The sequence below is a fragment of the Panthera uncia genome, chromosome D1, assembly GCF_023721935.1.
Source record: "Panthera uncia isolate 11264 chromosome D1, Puncia_PCG_1.0, whole genome shotgun sequence".
Lineage (NCBI taxonomy): Eukaryota > Metazoa > Chordata > Mammalia > Carnivora > Felidae > Panthera > Panthera uncia.
The window spans coordinates 85,969,928-85,989,949 of NC_064808.1; the positions used below are offsets into that span (position 1 = coordinate 85,969,928).

The window sequence follows — 20,022 nt, forward strand, 5'->3', positions numbered from 1 at the left end:
TTTTTTTTTTTTTAAGTTTATTGATTTATTTTGAGAGAGAGAGCACAAGCCGGAGAGGAACAGAGAGAGAGGGAGAGAGAGAGAATCCCAAGCTGTGGGGCTCGAACTCACGAACCATGAGATCAGGATCTGAGCCAGAATCAAGACTTGGAAGCTTAACCGGCTGAGCCACCCAGGCACTGTTGTGGCACTTTCTCAACATAAGACAGCAGTGAAGAAGGTTGCATCAATTCAGTCTTCCTTTCATGAACAGTTTCTCTGTTGCATGTGATGCTGTTTGGTAGCATTTTACCCCTAGTAGAACTCCTTTCAGAATTGGAGTCAGTCCTTTCAACCCCTGCTGCTGCTTTCTCAACTAAGTTTATGTGATACTCATAATCTTCTGTTGTCATTTCAGCAGTCCTAACAGAATCTTCCTCAGGAGTACATTCTGTCTCATGAAACTGCTTTCTTTGCCCATCCATAAGAAGCAACTCCCTATCTATTCAAGTTTTACCATGAGATTGTTGCAATTCAGTCACATCTTCAGGCTCTACTTCTAAATCTAGTTTTCTTGCTATTTCCACCACATCTGTAGTTACTTACTCAAGTCTTGAAACCTCTCAAAGTCATCCATGAGGGTTGGAATCAACTTTTCTAGACTCCTGTTCATGTTGATATCTTGACCTCTTCCAGTGAGTCAAATGAACATTTCAGTGGCATCTGGAATGGTGAATCCTTTCCAGAAGATTCTCAGTTTCCTTTTCCCAGATCGGTCCAGAGGAATCACTATCTATGGCAGCTATAGCCTTATGAAATGTATTTTTAAAATAAAACTTGAAAGTTGAAATTACTCCTTGATCCAAGGGCTGCAAAGTGGATGTTGTATAAGCAGGCATGAAAACATTAATTTTATTGTACATCTACATCGGACCTCTTGGGTGACCAGATGCATTGTCAATATTTTGAAAGGAATCTCAACAGTAGGTCTCAACAATGGGCTTAAAATATTCAGTAAATCATGTTGTAAACAGATGTGCTGTCATCCAAGCTTTGTTGTCCCATTTGTAGAGCACAGGGCAGAATAGATTTAGCATAACTCCTAAGGGCCTTAGCATTTTCGGAATGGTAAATGAGCACTGGCTTCAACTTAAAGTCGGCAGGTATGTTAGCCTGTCCTTTGAAGCAAAGCACTAACCTCTCTTTTCTGGCTGTGAAAGTCCTAGATGGCGTCTTCTTTCAATTTGAGGGTGTTTTGTCCACGTTGAAAGTCTGTTGTTTCGTGAAGCTACCTTCATTAATTATCTTAGCTAAATCTTCTGGAGAACTTGCTATATATATAGCTTCTACATCAGCACTTGCTGCTTCACTTTTTACTGTAACAGAGATGGCTGTGAGATGAATTAACTTCTGCCAGCTTCAAACTTTTCTTCTGCATCTTCCTCACCTCTCTCAGCTTTCACAGAATTGAGAGTTAGGGCTTTCCTTTGCATTAGGCTTTGGCTTTAAGAGATTGCTGTGGCTGGTGTGGTCTTCTATCCAGACCACTAAAATTTCCCCCTTATGAGCGATAAGGCTGTTTTGATTTTTTATCATCCATGTGTTCACTTGAGTAGGAAATGCAAGAACTTTTCCTTTGCATCCACAACTTGGTTGGTTAGCACAAGAGGTCTACCTTTTGGCTTGGCGTGGCTTTTGATATGTCTTCCTCACCAAGCGTTATCATTTCTGACTTTTGATTTAAAGTGTGAGACATTCGACTGTCTTTCACTCGAACACTTATAGGCTGCTTTAGAGTTGTTGATTGGCTTAATTTGAATATTGTTGTGTCTTGGGATAGGGAGACAAGAAGAGAGGGAGAGATGGGGGATGGCTGGTTGGTGGAGCAGTCAACACGATGGCCAGTTGGTGGAGGGACCAAAAAACACACACGTATTACGTTTGCCACCTTTGGGGTTCGTGGCACCCCAAAACAATTACAATGATAACATTAGAGATAACAGACCACAGATCACCATAACAAGTAGAATAATAATGAAAAGTTTGAAATACAGAGAATTACTACAACGTAACAGAGACATGAAGTGAGCAAATGCTGTTGGAACCATGGTGCCTATGTACTTGCTCCACACAGGGTTGCCACAAGCTTTCAATTTGTAAAAAATACAGTACCTGTGCAGTGTAATAAAGCGAAGGGCAGTGAAATGAGGTATACTTGGAGTAATTTGTGATGTCTTCCTCTCCCTAGCCCCTGGCAACTACCAGATATACTTTCTGTGCCCCTGTGAATTTGACTGTTCTGGATATTTTGCCTAAATGCAGTCATACAGTAGATGTTCTTTTGTGCCTTCTTTCACTTAGCATGTTCTAACCGTTCATTCTTGTGTAGCATGAATCAGCACTTTATTCTTTTTTGGTTTTGTGGTTGAATAATATTTTATTGTGTGGGTTTGGTGATTTTGTTCATTCTTTGGGCGATGAGCATTTTGGTTGTTTCTATTTTCTGACTATTATAAATAATACTGGTATGAATACTCATGTATAAATTCATGGTGGACATATGTTTTTATTTCCCTTGGTTACATTATCTAGGAACAAAATTGCTGAATTATATGGTATTTCTGTTTAATATTTTGGGAAACTGCCAAACTGTTTTCTACAGTGACTGCATCATTTAAATTTCTACCAGCAAATATTTTCTTATTTGTCTTTTTAGTTGTGCCTTTATTTTTCCTTTCTCCGCTTTCTTTTGGATTAATCAAGTATGTTTTTTTTTTTTTTTTTTTTTTTTTTTTTTTTATTGAGATGGAGAGAGAGAGTGAGCAAGCAGGGGAGGGGGGCAGAGACAGGGAGAGGGAGAATCTTAAGGAGGCTTCATGCTCAGCACAGAGCCTGGTATGAGGCTCAATCTCATGACCTGAGCTAAAATCAAGAGTCGGATGCTTAAACGACTGAGGCACCAGGTACCCCACATATGTTTTATTATTGTTTTATGTATTTACTTATTTTGAGAGAGAGAGAGAGAGGGAGAGAGAGACTGACCCAGAGAGACTGCACACGCATGAGCAAGGGAGGGGCAGGGAGAGAGGGAGAATCCCAAGCAGGTTCCAAGCAATCAGTATGTTGAACCCAGTGTGGGGCTTGAACTCTTGAAACTGCGAGATCATGACCTGAGCTGAAGTTGGATGCTTAACCGACTGAGCCACTCAGGTGCCCCAAGTATGTTTTATTTTAACAGATTTCTCCTCTATCAACTTTCTAGTTACACATTTATTTACTGTTCTTTTACTGATTATTGTAAAGATTGCAACATATATGTGACTTACTGCATTCTTTTCTAAAATAGGGCTTATTTTATTTCCCAGCCAGTAGAGAACTTCTATACTGATCGACTGCACATGTCTCTCCTATGTGTTTTTTTATGTGTATTGTAAATCTCATCCATAGGGTATGATTGTGTTATGTCAGTTTAAAACGTTACTTACATTTTCCAACTTTTTCCTTCATTGTTCTCTTCGTGAATTTTTGTAGTTCTGTGATCAGTTTCCTTCAGTCAGAAGAACTCTGTTTCTTTTACTGCAGGTCTCCCAGTGGTAAATTTTTTATTTTTTTTAGAATTTTTTAAAAAGTTTATTTATCAAGAGAGAGAGAGAGGGAGTGCACAAGTGAGCACACAAGTAGGGGAGATGCAGCGAGAGGGAGAGAGAGAATCCCAAGCAGTCTCTATACTGTCAGTGCAGAGCCCCATGAGGGGCTTGAACTCAGCACGAAAATCATGACCTGAGTCAAAACCAAGAGTCGGATGCTTGACCAACTAAGCCACCCAGGCACCCCTCCTGGTGGTAAATTTGTTCAGCTTTTCTTTGAAAATAATTTATTTTCCCTGCTTTTTTAATGGGTGATTTTAGAGGATTCTTCGTGGGCAGTATTTTTTCCTCTTGCTATGTTGAAGGTTTACTACTTTATCTTTTCATTTTCATTGAAATGTCCTCCCACATTTTTGTTGCATCTTTGAAGTCAACTTGTCTTTTATTCTCTGGCTGCTTTTTCTATTAAGTGTTTAGTTACTTTTTTAGCACTTTGAGTAAAATATGCCTAACTTGTTTTTTTATCCTGCTTGAGGTATGTGGGACTTCTTGAATCTCTATTTTGATGAATTTTATAAGTTTTTAGCTAGCTATTCTGTTTCAGATATTGCTTTTGCCTTGTTTTCTCTTTCATCATCTCCCTTATGTCTAAATTGGCAATTTAGACATATTTGAGACCTTTTTAAGCAGTCTCATGTTTTGTGTTGTGTATTTCCTTTTTCTCTGTGTGCTTCAATGTGGATGTTTTCTGTTGAACTGTCTTCCAGTTTACCAATTTTCTCTTTAGCCATGTGAATTATTTTATTAAACCCATCTAATGAGTTCTTAATTTCAGATACTGCATTTTTCAATTTTAGGATGAGCATTTGATTGTTCTTCAGATTCCAGTTGTGTCTTAAAATTCTTCATTGTTTCATACAGGTTTAAAACATTTTATTGAATGTATTAATATTGAATATATTAATCATGAATTTTTTTTAGCATATGATTAAAAACTTGATAAAACCTGGTAAGGATTTAACTGATTTCTTCTTAGCAGCTTTCTTCTTTTCTGCTTTGCTCTAAATAAGCAATTGCTTGCGATCCAGCTCATCTTAGAGTTTCCTGTCTTTCTTTAGAGTTTATCTAGTTGCCTCAGTTTTTAAAAAATGTTTATTTATTTTTGAGAGAGAGAGAGAGAGAGAGAGAGAGAGAAACAGAGCATGAATGGGGGGGGGGTAGAGAGAGAGGGAGACACAGAATCCGAAGCAGGCTCCAGGCTCTGAGCTGTCAGCACAGAGCCCAATGTGGGGCTCAAACTCACGAACCCCAAGGTCATGACCTGAGCTGAAGTCGGATGCTTAACTGACTGAGCTACTCAGGTGCCCCATAGTTGCTTAGTTTTCTGATGGATTCAAGAAAAGTTATGATTTTTTAGGCTTTCTTTTTGTCTTGTTTGGCTGGGAACAGTGCCTCTTACAGCTTCCTCTACATCATAAGCAGAAGCCAGAACTCCATCATAATAATTTTAAAGCCCATTCTGGAAATTCTAAAATCTGAATCAAATGTGAGTCTTTGTTTTTTTACATTTTCCTCCTAATTTTTAGTCATTTGTTCCTGTTTTTTACAACTGTTTTTCACTTTTTAAAGCATGCCTTGTAATGTTTATTGGGTATTAGAGTGGTTAAAATATTTGCAGAAGGCTTGTCGAATGTTATTTTCCTCTGAAGAGAGTTAATTTTTTTTTCTGGCAGTTCTGATGCTTTTATAAAGTCTTGGTTTTTGGCTTTGTTAGAGTTCATCCATTGGCATTTTGATCTTACTCCTAAGGCATGACTTTTCTGGAGTCTCAAGAACTGAGGGTGCCTTTTCTTTTTTCAGTACTCCTCCATCTTGACACAGCTTGTTTGCCAGCCTCTGTCTCTACAGTATGACTGGGCTGCTGAGATCCCCTGTTGGTTCTTTAGTTGCCCATCACCTGATTTTGGATGGGTTTCTCAGCATGTTTTCCTACATATTTGTAGACTTAGGAATCAGTTAACAGTTTCCGGGGGGGGGGGAATTTCTATGTAGATTTATGGGTTCTGTTTCTACACGTTTTCTTAGGGGTCATTTTTCACCCTGAAGCCCCACCCTGCTTTGGCACCTGCAACCTCCAACCTCTGCCAGCTTAGTTCAGTTAGACCACAATATTATGTTTGGGCTTTATTTCCCATTATTGATTTAGACAATCTCTTATACAAAAGTAATGATTAAATGTGGAATTTGCTTGATGGGTTCTCAAAGAACGTAGCCCCAGAACTCTTACCCTGTATTGATTGCTTTCCTGCACCTTTAGACAAGTTATTTTGTATGTTTTATTTAGCATTCATAGCTGTTCTCAAGAGTGCTAGTTCAATGCACTGTGCTTCATAAATTGGAGCCAGAAATACCATATTCTGGAATTGTGGTAATACTGGAATTTTACTAATGCTTAACACCTTTCCATTAATATTGGTGGCTGCTGCAAATCTTTGCCAGGTTCCTACTGTGTTAAACAGATAAAATCAGTTCTTATATAACAGTTACCATAGACCATGAAGGTTAGCTACTTATTAACTTTACTTTTATCTTTTAGAATAAAAGAAGGTGTTTAGTACATCAGGAAAGATCTCTGAAAGCCAGAGTACAAATGGGGAATCAATACTAACCATTAAAGGTCTTAATTAAACTTCATACTGACATAAGCTTCTATTTTTTGAATTATAGTCATTGGAAGGTTTTCATAGAATTGGGAGTTCTTATCATAGTTTCTCATGTTTTTATCTCCAGGAAGATGAAGTCCTCAGTACATTCTGAAGAGGATGATTTTGTTCCAGAACTACATAGAAATGTTCACCCTCGAGAGCGGCCTGATTGGGAAGAAACACTTAGCACAATGGTAAATCAATTTTATGCATATGTATCTGTGTATATTTTACTTACGTAAGGAGAAGGGGCTGATGAATCTTTAAAAAAATTGTTTTTTGTTACTTTGTTAATTTATTCAGGAAATATCTATTGAGCAGATAATCTATTCCAAGCAATGTTTAAAACTCTGTGGGCAGAGTCTTGAAAAAAACATGCCAATTTCCTACCTTTGTGGTGCTTATATTTTAATGGGGTAGGACGAGAAGGAAACAATTAAATATATAATATGTCAAGTGATGGGAAGTGCTATTGTAGACAATTAATTGTAGAGTAGTGGGGTTACAGAGTTGGAGGATTGGAAAACCATTTACAGAGAAATGGTTTGGATGGATGGAGAGCTGATCATGTAGTTTCTTGTGGTCCATTATAAAGACTTAGGTTTCTTATGCTGAGTGAGATGGGAAACCCCATTGGAGGATTTTTGGTTGAGAAGTCACATGATCTGGCTTGAACTTTTAAAGGAAATCTCTGGTTTTTGTTTATAGGCTAAAGGGGGAGGCAAAAGAAGAAATAAGGAGACCAACTAGAAGGTTATTATAATAGGTGAACAGTAATGATAGCTTGAACCATGCTGGTAGATATGGTGGAAAATGGTTAGATTCTGGAGAGAGTTTTACAAAGCCTACTATTTTTGCTGATGAGTGGGATATAGAGTGAGCTACAGATAGATCAAAAATGGCGTCAGGTGTTTTGGCTTGATCAACCTGAAGACTGGAGTTTACATTTCCTGAGATACTGGAAAAGCAGTTTTTGTTGGGGTCTGATTAGGAAAATCCTATGCAATGTAGTTTTCCACATGATAAGTTTGAGATACATGTTTAATCTATTATAACTTTTTGCAGCTCAGGTCTGTGAACAGTGACATTTTTTTTTCTTATGGAGAATAACATTTTACTTAATTGTAGTTAAAAGTTAGTGTTTTTTATCATCAAAATTGAATGCAGATACTCATCTGTCAATGCTGGTCTATAATGAGATTTTACAATTTTATTTTTGAAAATGTCTTTTCAATCAGGTACTGCCAAATGCTGACATCCGTTCGTGAGCAAATGATTTTAATTGAGCATATTTATCGCTTAAAGGGCATTTATAGAATTCTATTAGATTCTTCTCTTGTTATTTACCTTTTAGCATAACATTATATTACAAACTTCCGGTGGAAGGTTAGGGTGAAGCTCCTCATTTGCAAAGTTAAATGGATTTTGTAGTATGGAAATATACTTTGCGCTTGTACTGTGGTCAGAAAAACTGTACTGGAACTGTAGTTTGAGCTCTGAAAATATATTCACTGCAAATTTATGTGGTAATAGAGATCTTTCTTCTTGTTTTAGTGTTTGATAGCTTGATAAAAATATATGGCAGCTCATGATTGTGACTCTGACATTTATCACAGTGTAAATTTCTCATAAGCTATGTTTTCTTTGTAATTTTAGGTTAAATTGATCAAGAAATAGCATCAAATCTACAGCAAAAACTAATTATGAAAGCCATTTAGCATTCAGTAACAGAGGTTGAGAATATGTCCAACTGAACCTTTTCTGTTTCTTATTTATTTATTTATTTATTTATTATTTATTTATTTATTTATTACCAAAAATCTGTATAATGTATCTTAGTGGATTCCACTTCAGGTTGTACTGAATCAATGTTTGTTGACTTTATTTGAGAATATTGTTGGCTTTGATTGTCCCATGAAGACTGTACATTGGGACTAATTCTTCACTCACTTGGAACTCAGCATTGACTCCTCAACAACTGAGCAGTATTGGCTGCATTTGTTGACTCATCAAGAGTTAAGGAAAACCAGTTGAAATCATTTGCATTCTTTGTAAACTGACTCTTGATTTCACTCTCAATGACCTCAACTCTTCAAGCCTGTACTTACCAAAAGGCTTTTGTTTTCTCTGGATTTCTTTGCTGTAGTCAAACATGATTTAAGTGATTCACCATTGGTCACTGGCTTTCCTTGGTCTGCCAACAAATGATCTACTTGGGAATTTACTCTGGATGCAGTCTTGTTTTTATTTTTATGAAGGAATTCTGTGTGAGGCTTTGCTCATTTACTCTGTTTTAGAGTTTTCTGACTTTTCAGATTGTTGTTTTCCTATGAGTTGAGAATATTGTGATGAGTGCATAGTTTGGTAATGTTTGATTTGTAGTCTTTCTGCACAGCTGTAGTGCCAGTGCATAAGAAACACAGTGTTTTGCCATCTTATTTTATAATGAAACCCATGTTCTCCTTTGCCTTAAAAGCATGACATTCAGAGTCCACTTATCTCTTTGCTTATTTTTTACATGTGTATAGATAGGTAATTTAAAAAATGTGGTATGGTGATAATGTGGAACTAGAAATGCTGTGGAGTTATAACTCAGTAGTGCAGTTTAGGGTGTGATGAGCAGCAGTATGAATCAGTGAGAATGCCTCATAAGGTCTCTTTCATAGCTACTCAGTTCTGTCATTGTAATATGAAAGCAGCCATTAGATAACACATAAGTGAGCGTGGCCATGTTCCGATAAAACTATTTATGGACACATTGGAGTTTCATGTAATTTTCATATGTCATTGGATGATCCTCCTTCTTTTGATTTTTTTCCCCCCAAACATTTAAAAGTATAAAAGTCACCTCTAGCTTATGGGCTGTACAAAAACAGGCATTGGGCTGGGTTGGCTCTAATTTTTATGTGTACTTATTTATTTTGAGACAGACAGCACACATGTGCATGCATGAGTCAGGGAGGGGCAGAGAGGGGCAAGCAGGCTCTGCCCAGATGATGCAGATGTGGGGCTCAGTCTGATGAACTGTGAGATCATGACCTGAGCTGAAATCAAGAATTAGATGCTTAACTGACTGAGCCCCCCGGGCTCCCTTGGGTTGGCCCTAGTTTTGGGTCCTGCCTTATATAATTATAAGGTAAGATGTAAGGCTCTCTGAAATATTCCAGATAGAAAAGGATTCTATTTTAATTCTCACAGTATGTTGTTCATATCTGTGTCTGAATACTTAATCTCATTCTAGTTATTTATGGTTGTTACCTCCTTTTATTATATTGTGAGTTTTTTGAGAAGGGATAAAGATAATCTTGTATTCATTTTATTGAAGGATAAACTTTAAAAGAGGATATAATCATGACTTGCTTACAAATATAAAATGAACACATGCCTGAGATATTTAACTCATTAATTAATGAAGGAACCAGTCAAGTGTTATAACTTGATTCAAAGGAGATTTGGTTCAAAGGAGAATTCAAAGTGCCTTACTGTTAAGAGATTAATCATGCTAAAATAGATGCAAATGGATGCAAAAACTGGCAAAACTGCTTAGTTCCACTGGACACAATTTGCATTTCTATGGACAGGAATTATTTGTACTATTAGTCTTCTGCAAGTTAACTTCTCTGCAGGGATGGAAAATAGCCTCAGCAAAGACAAGTCCCACACCCCTATTTAAGTCAAGGAATTCCTAGAGGTACTGGACTTCCATTGAAAAGGTATTCAATAATTTGGTTTGCTAATAGTATATGGAAACACAACTGTTTTAATGACTTTGTATTCTGAAACTTTACTGAGCTTATTAGTTCTAACAGTTTTTTGTTGGAATCTTTAGGGTTTTGGATATAATATGTAATCTAGAAATAGTTACAATTTTACTTCTTCCTTTCTGATTTGGAGGTCTTTTATTTCTTTTTCTTGCTTAATAGCTCTGGCTAGGATTTCCACTACTGTTTTGAATAGACATGATGAGAGTGGACATTTTTGTCTTCCTTGTCACTGAGTATGATATTAGCTCTGGGCTTGTCATATATGGCCCTTATTATGTCATTTATATCATCTGTATTGAGAGTTTGTGTCATAAATGGATGTTGAATTTTTTCAAAAGCTTTTTCTACATCTATTGAGATGCTGATTTGATTTTTATCTTTCATTTTGTTAAGGTGGTGTGTCATGTTGATTGATTTGTGGATGTTGAATTAACCTATGATCCCTGAAATAAATCACACCTGATTATAGTGTATGATCCTTATAATACACTGTTGGATTCAGTTTGCATCTATGTTCATCAGGGATATTGTCCTGTAATTTACTTTCTTGTGGTGTTCTTGTCTGCTTTTGATATCAAAGTAATGCTGGCCCTGTATAATCAGTTTGAGAGTGTTCCCTCATACTTTTTGAGAAGAATTGGTATTAATTCTTCTTTAAATGTTTGGTCAAATGTGCTAGTGAAGCTATCTGATCCCAGACTTTTATTTGCTGGGAGGTTTTTGATTACTGATTCAATCTCCTTACTAATAATTGATCTGTTCTAAATCATTTTTAAAATTAAGACAACAGCAGGGGCGCCTGGGTGGCTCAGTCAGTTAAGCAGCCAACTGTGGCTCAGGTCATGATCTCACAGTTCATGGGTTCAAGCCCCGCATCGGGCTCTGTGCTGACAGCTCAGGGCCTGGAGCCTGCTTCAGATTCTGTGTCTCCCTCTCTCCCTGCCCCAACCCCACTTGCATTCTGTTTCTTTCTCAAAAACAAACAAAAAAAAATTTTTTTTAATTAAATTAAAAAAAAAAATTAAGACAACAACAAACCCTAAAGTAGCTCCCTATCCTGTGGTTTATGGCTTATGGTTTATGGTGTATAATTTATTTATTACTCTTAATAAATTTATAATTAAATAAATAGCTATAAGTATTGTAAAAAAATCTAATAAAAAACTATAGTTTTTCTAAATTAGTAAGTGAAATATTTATTTGCAATTATTTAACAATAAAATCATTTAGTGAAAAAAATTAGGATCTTAAAAAAATGAGATAAAAAAACCCAAAAAGAGGGAGAATCTTTAAGTAGTTTTGAATATTCTAACTAAAACCACCTTATATCATACTTCTTAGTGTTTCATTATATATTTTATTTTTAGTTTTAATTATATCTGTAATCTCAGAATGGATCCTGTTAATTCTCAAGGTTTTTGTTTTTGTTTTTTTTTTTGTTTTTTTTTTGTTTGTCTTTTTGTTTTGTTTTGTTTTGTTTGTTTTGGTGGTGGTGTTTTTAGGAACAGTTTCTCACTTGAGGGTCTGTTTCTAATCAATGTGTTCAAGGCTAATGGCTAAAGCAGGTCATGTTGTAGTAAAGAAGTTGTTATTGACAAAATAAAAATGGTCCTTGGTGAAAATACTCATAGATGCTAACAACCAGAGCCATGAAAATTAAAACAAGTTATAAATTTTGAACTTCCAAAATACCTAAAATTTTATGAAGGAAGATAACAAGTTAATGCTCAGTGTTGTTAACATTGTATGTGTGCCCCTACAAATGCCATCCCCTTTCCCTTTCTCATACACAAACACATGTGTGCTTGGCTCCTGTGTGTGTGTGTGTGTGCACACATGTTCTCTCCCGTGTGCACATACTCCCTGTCTCTCACGCACACACAGACAATCACAGTCCCAGTCACTCACTCCTGAAGGGTTGGTTGGCTTTTTCCCCTCTGTATCTCTTCTTCCCACCTGCTAAATGCAGGCATTCACAGGGGTCTGTATTTTGTTTCTTTATGCTTGTTTCTTCCCACTTCTTTACTATTCCTGCAGATTTGACTGTCATCTCTCTACAGATGACTTCATGTCCCATATCTCTAGCTCCGTAAGAATTCATTCCCCACTGGAAGGTCCTAGAGAAACTGTGAGTTATAGATTTTCACTAAATCTCTGTTTTCCTTCTCCCAGAAATGAGTTTCTTCCTTTTAACTTGACGGTTTATGGTAAGAACACTAACTTTATTCCAGTCACTCCGGTTCAGAATCCTTGCATTTGTTATAAATCATTTTGCTCTAGTCACATGGCCTCCTTGCTCTTTCTCAAATATGTCAAGTATTCTCTCACTTCAGGGCCTTTGTATTTGTGTTCTCTTCTTCTGGAAAGTGCTTTCTCTACACAATCTGCAAAGCTTGCTCTTTTTCTTCTGTCTGGTTTCCTCGAATGTTACAGTTAAATGCTGCCTTTACTCACCCTCTTAGAGAAAATAATAGCCCAGCCTTCCTCTTTTTTTGTACTCAGCTTGAATTTTCTCTGTAGTACTTGCAAATGTAATTTGTATCATTATTATCTCTCTTTTCCATTAGATTTTAAGCTCCTTGAGTACAGGGACTGTCACTTTTGTTAACTGTTTCATCATCTGTGTAACTCTGAGTAAACTCTTAGTAAAATACTTTTTGGATGAATGAAACTGTCATTCCTGGACAAGTAGAAACACTTGTTTTTCCTTGAAAATGCCTTAAATTTTCCTGCTTCATTATCTCACTTGTCAGATGTTAATATCTTCTTTCTTTTCTTTTTTGTTTTCTGTTCTTTTATTTTCTATTCTCTCTCTTTTTTTCTTTTCTCTCCTTCCTTTTTTTTAAGACAAAAGTTGAGACCATTGGTACATTTTTCTTAACTTTTCGAAAGTACCCTATGTATCTGGAGCATTTCCTCCGTCTGTTGCCTGCTTTCTAAAGAGGAATGAGGATTGGTGAAAACAGCTGGATTATTTCTTCCTGAATAATCTTGAGCAAGAGGTAATTTTGGAGGAGGTCTGTATTTTGTTTATTGCTCCTTTTATTAATAGTTGTCCACTCTGTTTGATACTTACACTGGTTCCTTTTACCCATAGAGCTGTAAAAAAATTGCAGTTTGAGTAAAAGAAAAAAAAAAAGTCTTTGCAAATGTTCTTTAGGTGAATGTCTTTAGCTCCTTTATTACAGTGTGATGTTTAACAGTTTAGTTTTGACTGAATTTTAGTTATAACTAGAGAAACCGGTGATGTTTATCATTTCACAGCCTTTAAGAGCTGGATGTTTTGTTTAGTTTTGCTTTCTGAATAATCACAAATGCAACCATTGATTAATATGCAAAGCCCAGGTTTTGAATTTGTGCCAGTATATTCAGAGCTCTTCAATAAACAACCCCAAACCCACCCCATTCCACAGTGCATCCTTTTCTGGCTGAAGATTGTGGGAATTCTCTGGCATGAATCAAGTGGCATTAATTATTGAAGATAATTAATGGTCTGCTGAGTGTTCTGAGATATGTATTAGGTGAACCATATGAAATTGTTAGTTTTATACATTAAAGAAGCTCAAAATTGGAAGTTTTACAAGTTTAAGCGTAAAATCTTTTGAATTGTTGAGCTGATCTCAAACCCAGTATTTTATTGTTGATTATTAAACTGAAAACTACAGTTCACCCTTGATCAACACGGGTTCGAACTGCACAGATCTACTTGTACTTGCATTTTCTTTGAGAAATACAGTATGGTACTGCAAATCTATTTTCTCTTCAGTGTGATTTTCTTAATAACATTCCCCCTCCCAGCTTATTGTAAGAATACAGCACGTAATACATATAAATACAAAATATATGCTAATTGACTATTTTATCATAAGGCTTCTGGCCAACAGTAGGCTATCAGTAGTTAAGTTTTTGGGCGTCAGAAGTTAAGCTGCAAGCTTAAATTTTTGACTGTGCCAGGAGTCATCATCCTTAATCCCCATGTTGTTTAAGGGTCAGTTGTACATTCGAAATATTGTGCTTTTGAAGGGGTTAAGTGATCTAGATGTTACTTTTAATGATAGAATTTGTTATATAGCTTTCCAAAAAAATTATTAAACTTACGAAACATTCAGGGAGAAAGTACATAAAACATACAGTTAGAGGAATAGTGATTCTTGTAGATCTGAACAGGAGTGTCATGGGTAGTCTAGGATCTTGCTATGTCTTTCTTTAATAGAAACTTTCCAGTGAAGTATCTTCCGCATTTGTGGTTCTTTCTTCCCTTCTGCCATTCTTTTGTTTATACCCTACCTTTTTTCAGAAAGAATTTGTATTTTTTATTCTATATTCTGTATTTAAATATTACATGCAAATTTTTATTAGTAGATCTGTTGTACAAAATTCAAATGTAGAAACAGATTAGTATCAGTTTCTAGCAGCAATGAAGACTGGCAATAATTTACCTGAATAAAGTCCCTATAAAGGCAATGTTATACTGTTTTTAAATTTTCCTAAGAAGCTTAATATACAATATCTGGCAAATTTATGTACAACGATGGAACCCTGGATGTTCAGTCCATTAAATACCTGCTGAATAAGGAGGATTATCTTGTAATGATTGGAACAAACAGGAGTCAGATGAAGGAGAGATGAATCTCCATTATAGACAAGTATAAATTTCAGAATATCTAATGATTTTGCTGATATGTCAGTGTGTTAATTTTTACGTTGATTCCAGATGTTGCCTGGTAGGGGCTTTGTGATTATTATAGCAATGGTACTTGGTAATAACTTTTCCTAAATTATTTTAAACATTGCCCTGAATATTTTTTTTTTCTTGGTGTTAATTGGTTCTCTCTGAAGAGACATTATTTTGCAGTAGAATTGAACTTAAAGGCAACTTCTTCCCTCTGAAGGAACTGGTTTTATAATCACTCTTAGGAATCATAGATTTTTTTGCTTTAGTAATCTCACTCAATTGTTACCAGTCAAAATAGAAAATTAAGTAGGATAATTATATAGTTTACTCCTGGGGCTTACTTGATGGTTGTTTGTATGCTTTTGGAGGGGAGTTATCCTTGTACATAAATCTACCTGCCTCCTTTGATTTCAGAGTGTTTTTTAGCATTTGCACATTAGGAGTTCAGTTCTAAATACCATATTGAAGGAAATAAGTGAAGAAAATTATGTAATTTGTTTTTAACATTGAGGGTATTTTGTTGTATCAAAAAGTCTTTTGAAGATATTCACACAGATAACTCAGGTCATTAAATTTCTTGGTAATATACTTTAAAAATCATTTCAGTGATACTGTTGTTCAACATAGTATACTGTAGATTTAATAGATTTAGCTTTTCTGTAGTATTGGGATAATTATTATTACATTTCCCCTCTTTGTCTCTTGCTTCTTTGTAAGAAAGGGAACAATACTTAGACCGATTAAAATTTAAAGTTTCTATAAACATGTTTCATTTCAGAGATTTATTCCATGTACGTCTTACAGTTAAACTACGGTCGAGTACAGAAACTGACAGTCCTGTTTGCCTTTCTTGACAGAACAGATTTCATATTCAGGTCTTGTTTTTTTAGTTAGCCGTGTATATGTTAATGTGTATGTATTATGTACAGATTTTCCCTTGACTGATGATGGGGTCATGTCCTGACAAACTCATTGTAAGTCAAAAATATTCTAAGTTGAAAATGCAGTTGGTGCATCTAACCCACTGAACATCATAGCTTAGCCTAGCCTATCTTAAATGTGCTCAGAACGCTTACGTTAGTCTACAGTTGGGCAAAATCATTTAACCCAAAGCCTGTTTTATAATAAAGTGTTGAATATCTCAGTGGATTTATTGTATATGGTATGGCAAGTGAAAAGCGGAATGATTGTGTAGGTACAGAGCCAGTGCTTATCCTCATGATCCTATTGTTGACTAGGAGCTGTGATTCACTACTGCTGCTGTCGAGGGTCACGAAAAGTATGCCACTGCATATTGCTAGCTCAGGAGAAAAAAACTCAAAGCTTAAAGGACAGTTTGTACTGAATGTGAATTGCTTTCACAGCATCGTAAAGTCAAAAAGTTGTAAGTCGAGCCATCTTAAGTCAGGGACTGTCTGTATACGTATGCAGTTCTACCAACAAAGCTCCTACGTTTTTTGGTTTTTTTTTTCCTGTTTAAGAGGCCAAAGATCCTTCCCTTTACTACTATATTTTAAGCAGAAATGCTATTTTTCATCATCATCATATCAAGAAACATAATTTATAATATTATTCTAAAGCTGTTGTGCCTTCTTTCAAATTCTGAGTGCAAATAAAAAGAAATATTAAATAAGATTTGAATCTGTTAAAGGAAAAAAGTAAGAAGTAACAGAAAGTTACCATTTTTTCCCCTGAATCTTTTTCACATGCTTTTTTGCTAGCCTTGTGCATAAAGAGAATCTTGATCTAGGCTTCCTTTACTCACATATCTTGTGTTTGGATTTTTTGTTCTTTGAAGAAAAGGCCATTTTGGTAACAGCATATTCTTACACTTGGTTGCATTTTGATGTTCTTTGTGAATGCTTATTTGGTGATATTATTGTTAATTTTCTATAACAGTTTCAGAACCATCTTTGTTGTTCTTAAGTATTAACTACTCATTTTGAATAATTTGCCTTTATGCCCAGTTACACATTTAATATTACAATCTTGCTTTTTCAGTTGATTATATATGTGTATGTATGTATATGTACCTATGTGTCAGTATGGGTGTTATTTGGTTGCTGTACCTTTTGAAAATATGAGATTTTATGTAAAATCACTTATATTTCAAATTACTGGAATTACATATAAGTACAATTACATCTTCATAATTTAGTAATGAATGTCATGGAGCTGGGTTTGGGATTTCCTGCCCCTCTGCTTTGTTCTGTTTTGCAGGAGGCTAATCCCTGCAAACTACATGCTCTCTTGCCAGCAGACTTCTGGCAAGGTTTGGCCAGTGGGAGGTACTGGTAGAAGATTGGAGAGCAGGAAAAGGGGAGAAAATAGGTCATTTCTCCTTTTCTTTTTATCTGGTTTGAGATACATCTCCATTGTGGTTCTAGCTCCTACCACATTAACTCATGACTTGGCTCAGTGAACAAAAAATTCCATTTTATTACTACAACATGGGTATATCTCATCATAAATATGCTTTTCTTTTTTTCTTTCCTAAGTTGCCTATAAATATGAATACCTAGTTTTGTCTCTTGGAATTATATTGAGTATCTAACCTCCTTTAGTTATGACAGGTTGTTATGCATTTGCATATGATAGCTGTAATATGTAGGTAATATGCAGAGGTGGAAGAAGGTAGCTAACTAGCTTGCTTTCTCTCTTTCTCTCAGTAAAGCCTTCTTCCTTTATAAAAATAAAACATACTTACATAGAAAATGCAGAAAAGTGAGAAAAAAAAGACTCACCCATAGTCCTATTTTCCATACTGGTGAGATTATTTTGGTATATTTCCTTCGTGATGCTTACAATGCAGAGAAACTTTAACACCCATATGAACACATTTTTCTTATACAAATTTCTCCAAATTGTTACTTGCAAACAATACTGCTTTGTTAATATATTCTTTTTCCCATCATGTCTGGGAATATAGTTTTATACTTGTAAACCATTTACAGTTTTCTATCTTTTTCTCCCCATTTAACATATGCATTCTGCCTTATTATTAAGGTGCTGCAGTGAAGAGAAAACTGAATATTCCCCATTGTACATTATGGAAAGTGTCATAGGTAAAGGAGTTGGCTGGTTCACTGGAAGGAAGAGATCTCTGGAAAAGACTGGCTGGTAGACATAGTGTAGGGAACCGCTGTGAAAGGGGAATACAAAATATTGCCATGGAGAGGGAAAGGAATTAAGTTTTCCTCCTTGTAGGGGAAAAGAGTGAGGGTCTTGAGAGTGGCAAAATGGGTATGGGACAGATTGTAACATGCACATTGAAATATGGGTTGCAAGGGAGAAAGTAGAGATGGCTGTTGCCCCGAGTCAGATCTGTGTCCCTCCTGCTGGCTACCAACCCCACCTGCAGAAATTGCACTTGCTTCCAGGGCTTGCCTTCACATGAACAGACTCCTGTGAGACTTCAGCAGGAGTGTTTGGAGAGTACTGAAGTCAGTGCTTTCGGTGGAGTCTGGGAGTGCTAGAAAGCAAGAGCTCCTGGGGCTTTGCGTCCTAGTTCTGGGAAGAGAGAGTTTTAATTGCATGAGAAGTAAAGGAGCACTTAAAGCCTGAGATCACTCAGGAATTTCTAGGGTCTTAAATATACACATTATTAGTATTTATTTTCTATAGCTGTGTGAGAAATTATCACATATGTAGAGACTTAAGACAATACTCATTTGTTGTCTTACAGTTCTGTAGGCCACAAGTTTGGGCAAGCTGAACTGGGTTTTCTGCTCGGGGTCTTGTAAGGCCGAAATCAGGGTGTTGGCTGGATTGGGCTCTCATCAGAGGACTGAAGAATCTGCCTCCCACCTCATTTAAATTATGGGCCGAATCTGCTTCCTTGTGGTTTCTTCTAGTTCCTGGGTCTGGGGTCCCAGTTTCCTTGCTGGCTGTCAGTGGGGACTGTTTTCTACTATTAGAGGCTACCTGAATTCCTTCTTACTTGGACACTTCAGTCTTCAAAGCCAGCAGCAGCACCTTGAATCCTTATCATGCATTAAATCTTTGATTTTCCCTTTTGCTACCTGCTGGAGAAAACTGCTTTCGAAGTGCTTTTGTGATTAGATTAGGCCCATCCAGACGGTTATCGTATTTTAAGATCAACTGACCTGGGAATGGAATTACATCCACAAGGTCTCTTCCCATCATTACCTAGGTTAGTGTTTGAATAACCAGGAGGTAGGCCTCTTGGCAGGTGTTTGTGGGGGGAGGGTGGGCTGCCTTCCTTAGAATGTTGCTTACCACATTGTTACATAGTTTTTCTCTGTTATATGTGCTTTAATGTGTTTAACTCATGTGATAATATTAGTTGATAGAAATCACAAATATCCCAGGAGATTTAAAACCACTAATACTTTATAAAACTGTAACTTTTTTATGTTTGCCTGGGAGAAATTTATGTATACTGTGTGTTGTAATTGGTGTTAAATGAAAACTCTTAATAAAGAAATTTAAGGACTACACAATATCCTATAATATAGGATGTATTATTGATGCTTCATCAATTAGTAGGATCTTGAATTTGCTTTATTTATTTTTAAAGTTTATGTATTTATTTTAACACACACACACACGTGTGTGTGTGTGTATTTATTTATTTTAACACACACACACACACACACGTGTGTGTGTGTGTGTGTGTGTGCATGTGGGAGAGGGGTAGAGGGAAGAATAGAATCCTAAGCAGTCTCTGTGCTGTCAGCATGAGCCCAATGCGGGCCTCGATATCGCGAGTCGTAGGATAATGACCTGAGCCAAAATCAAGAGTCAGATGCTCAACTGAATTTGTTTTATATTTTTCACATTGATGAATATCTTTATGATGAATTTTGTCTTTTCTTTTTATTGTTACTTTATGGGGAACTAAATCTAAAGAGTATGAAGATCCCACATTACTTATGAAGAGTTTTGTTAATTTGTATTCTAAGCAGTAATGTTTCGTGCCATATCTTTTCAGCCTTACAAAGTTTTGGTCTTTCATATTTTGATAGAAGAAAAGCTGTTTCTCATTGTAATTTTTTATTTAAAAAAGATATTGTCTTTGAACCTTTTTTCTTCCTTGTGCCTATATTATTTGTAGCAGATTTTGTAATAGAAACTCAGTTTAAATACTGTGTCTAATGCACTATGGCACGTTGTTTCTTCTTTATTGGTCTCAGTTTCCTCCTTGCATTGAAATGGCTGAATGAGATTTCTTTCAGCACTCTGATTATGTGTTAAACACCTTTCCATATCCTATTTTTTCCTTAAAAATCTGTAATACCCATTAGCATTTTGCTAGTATTTATTAAGATGGACTTTATAGACTTTGGGAG

General features: G+C 36.0%; 1 protein-coding gene across 2 annotated transcripts in view; it reads left to right on the forward strand.

Moving 5' to 3' along the window:
- Window positions 1-20,022, forward strand: part of ARHGAP32 (Rho GTPase activating protein 32) — a 296,415-nt gene that overhangs the window by 113,449 nt on the left and 162,944 nt on the right. For both annotated transcript variants that reach the window (XM_049654455.1, XM_049654445.1), the window contains exon 2: window positions 6,357-6,465. In XM_049654455.1, the coding sequence (XP_049510412.1) occupies window positions 6,361-6,465 (105 nt within the window). In that variant the 5' untranslated portion in view covers window positions 6,357-6,360. The remainder of the gene's footprint in view (window positions 1-6,356; window positions 6,466-20,022) is intronic.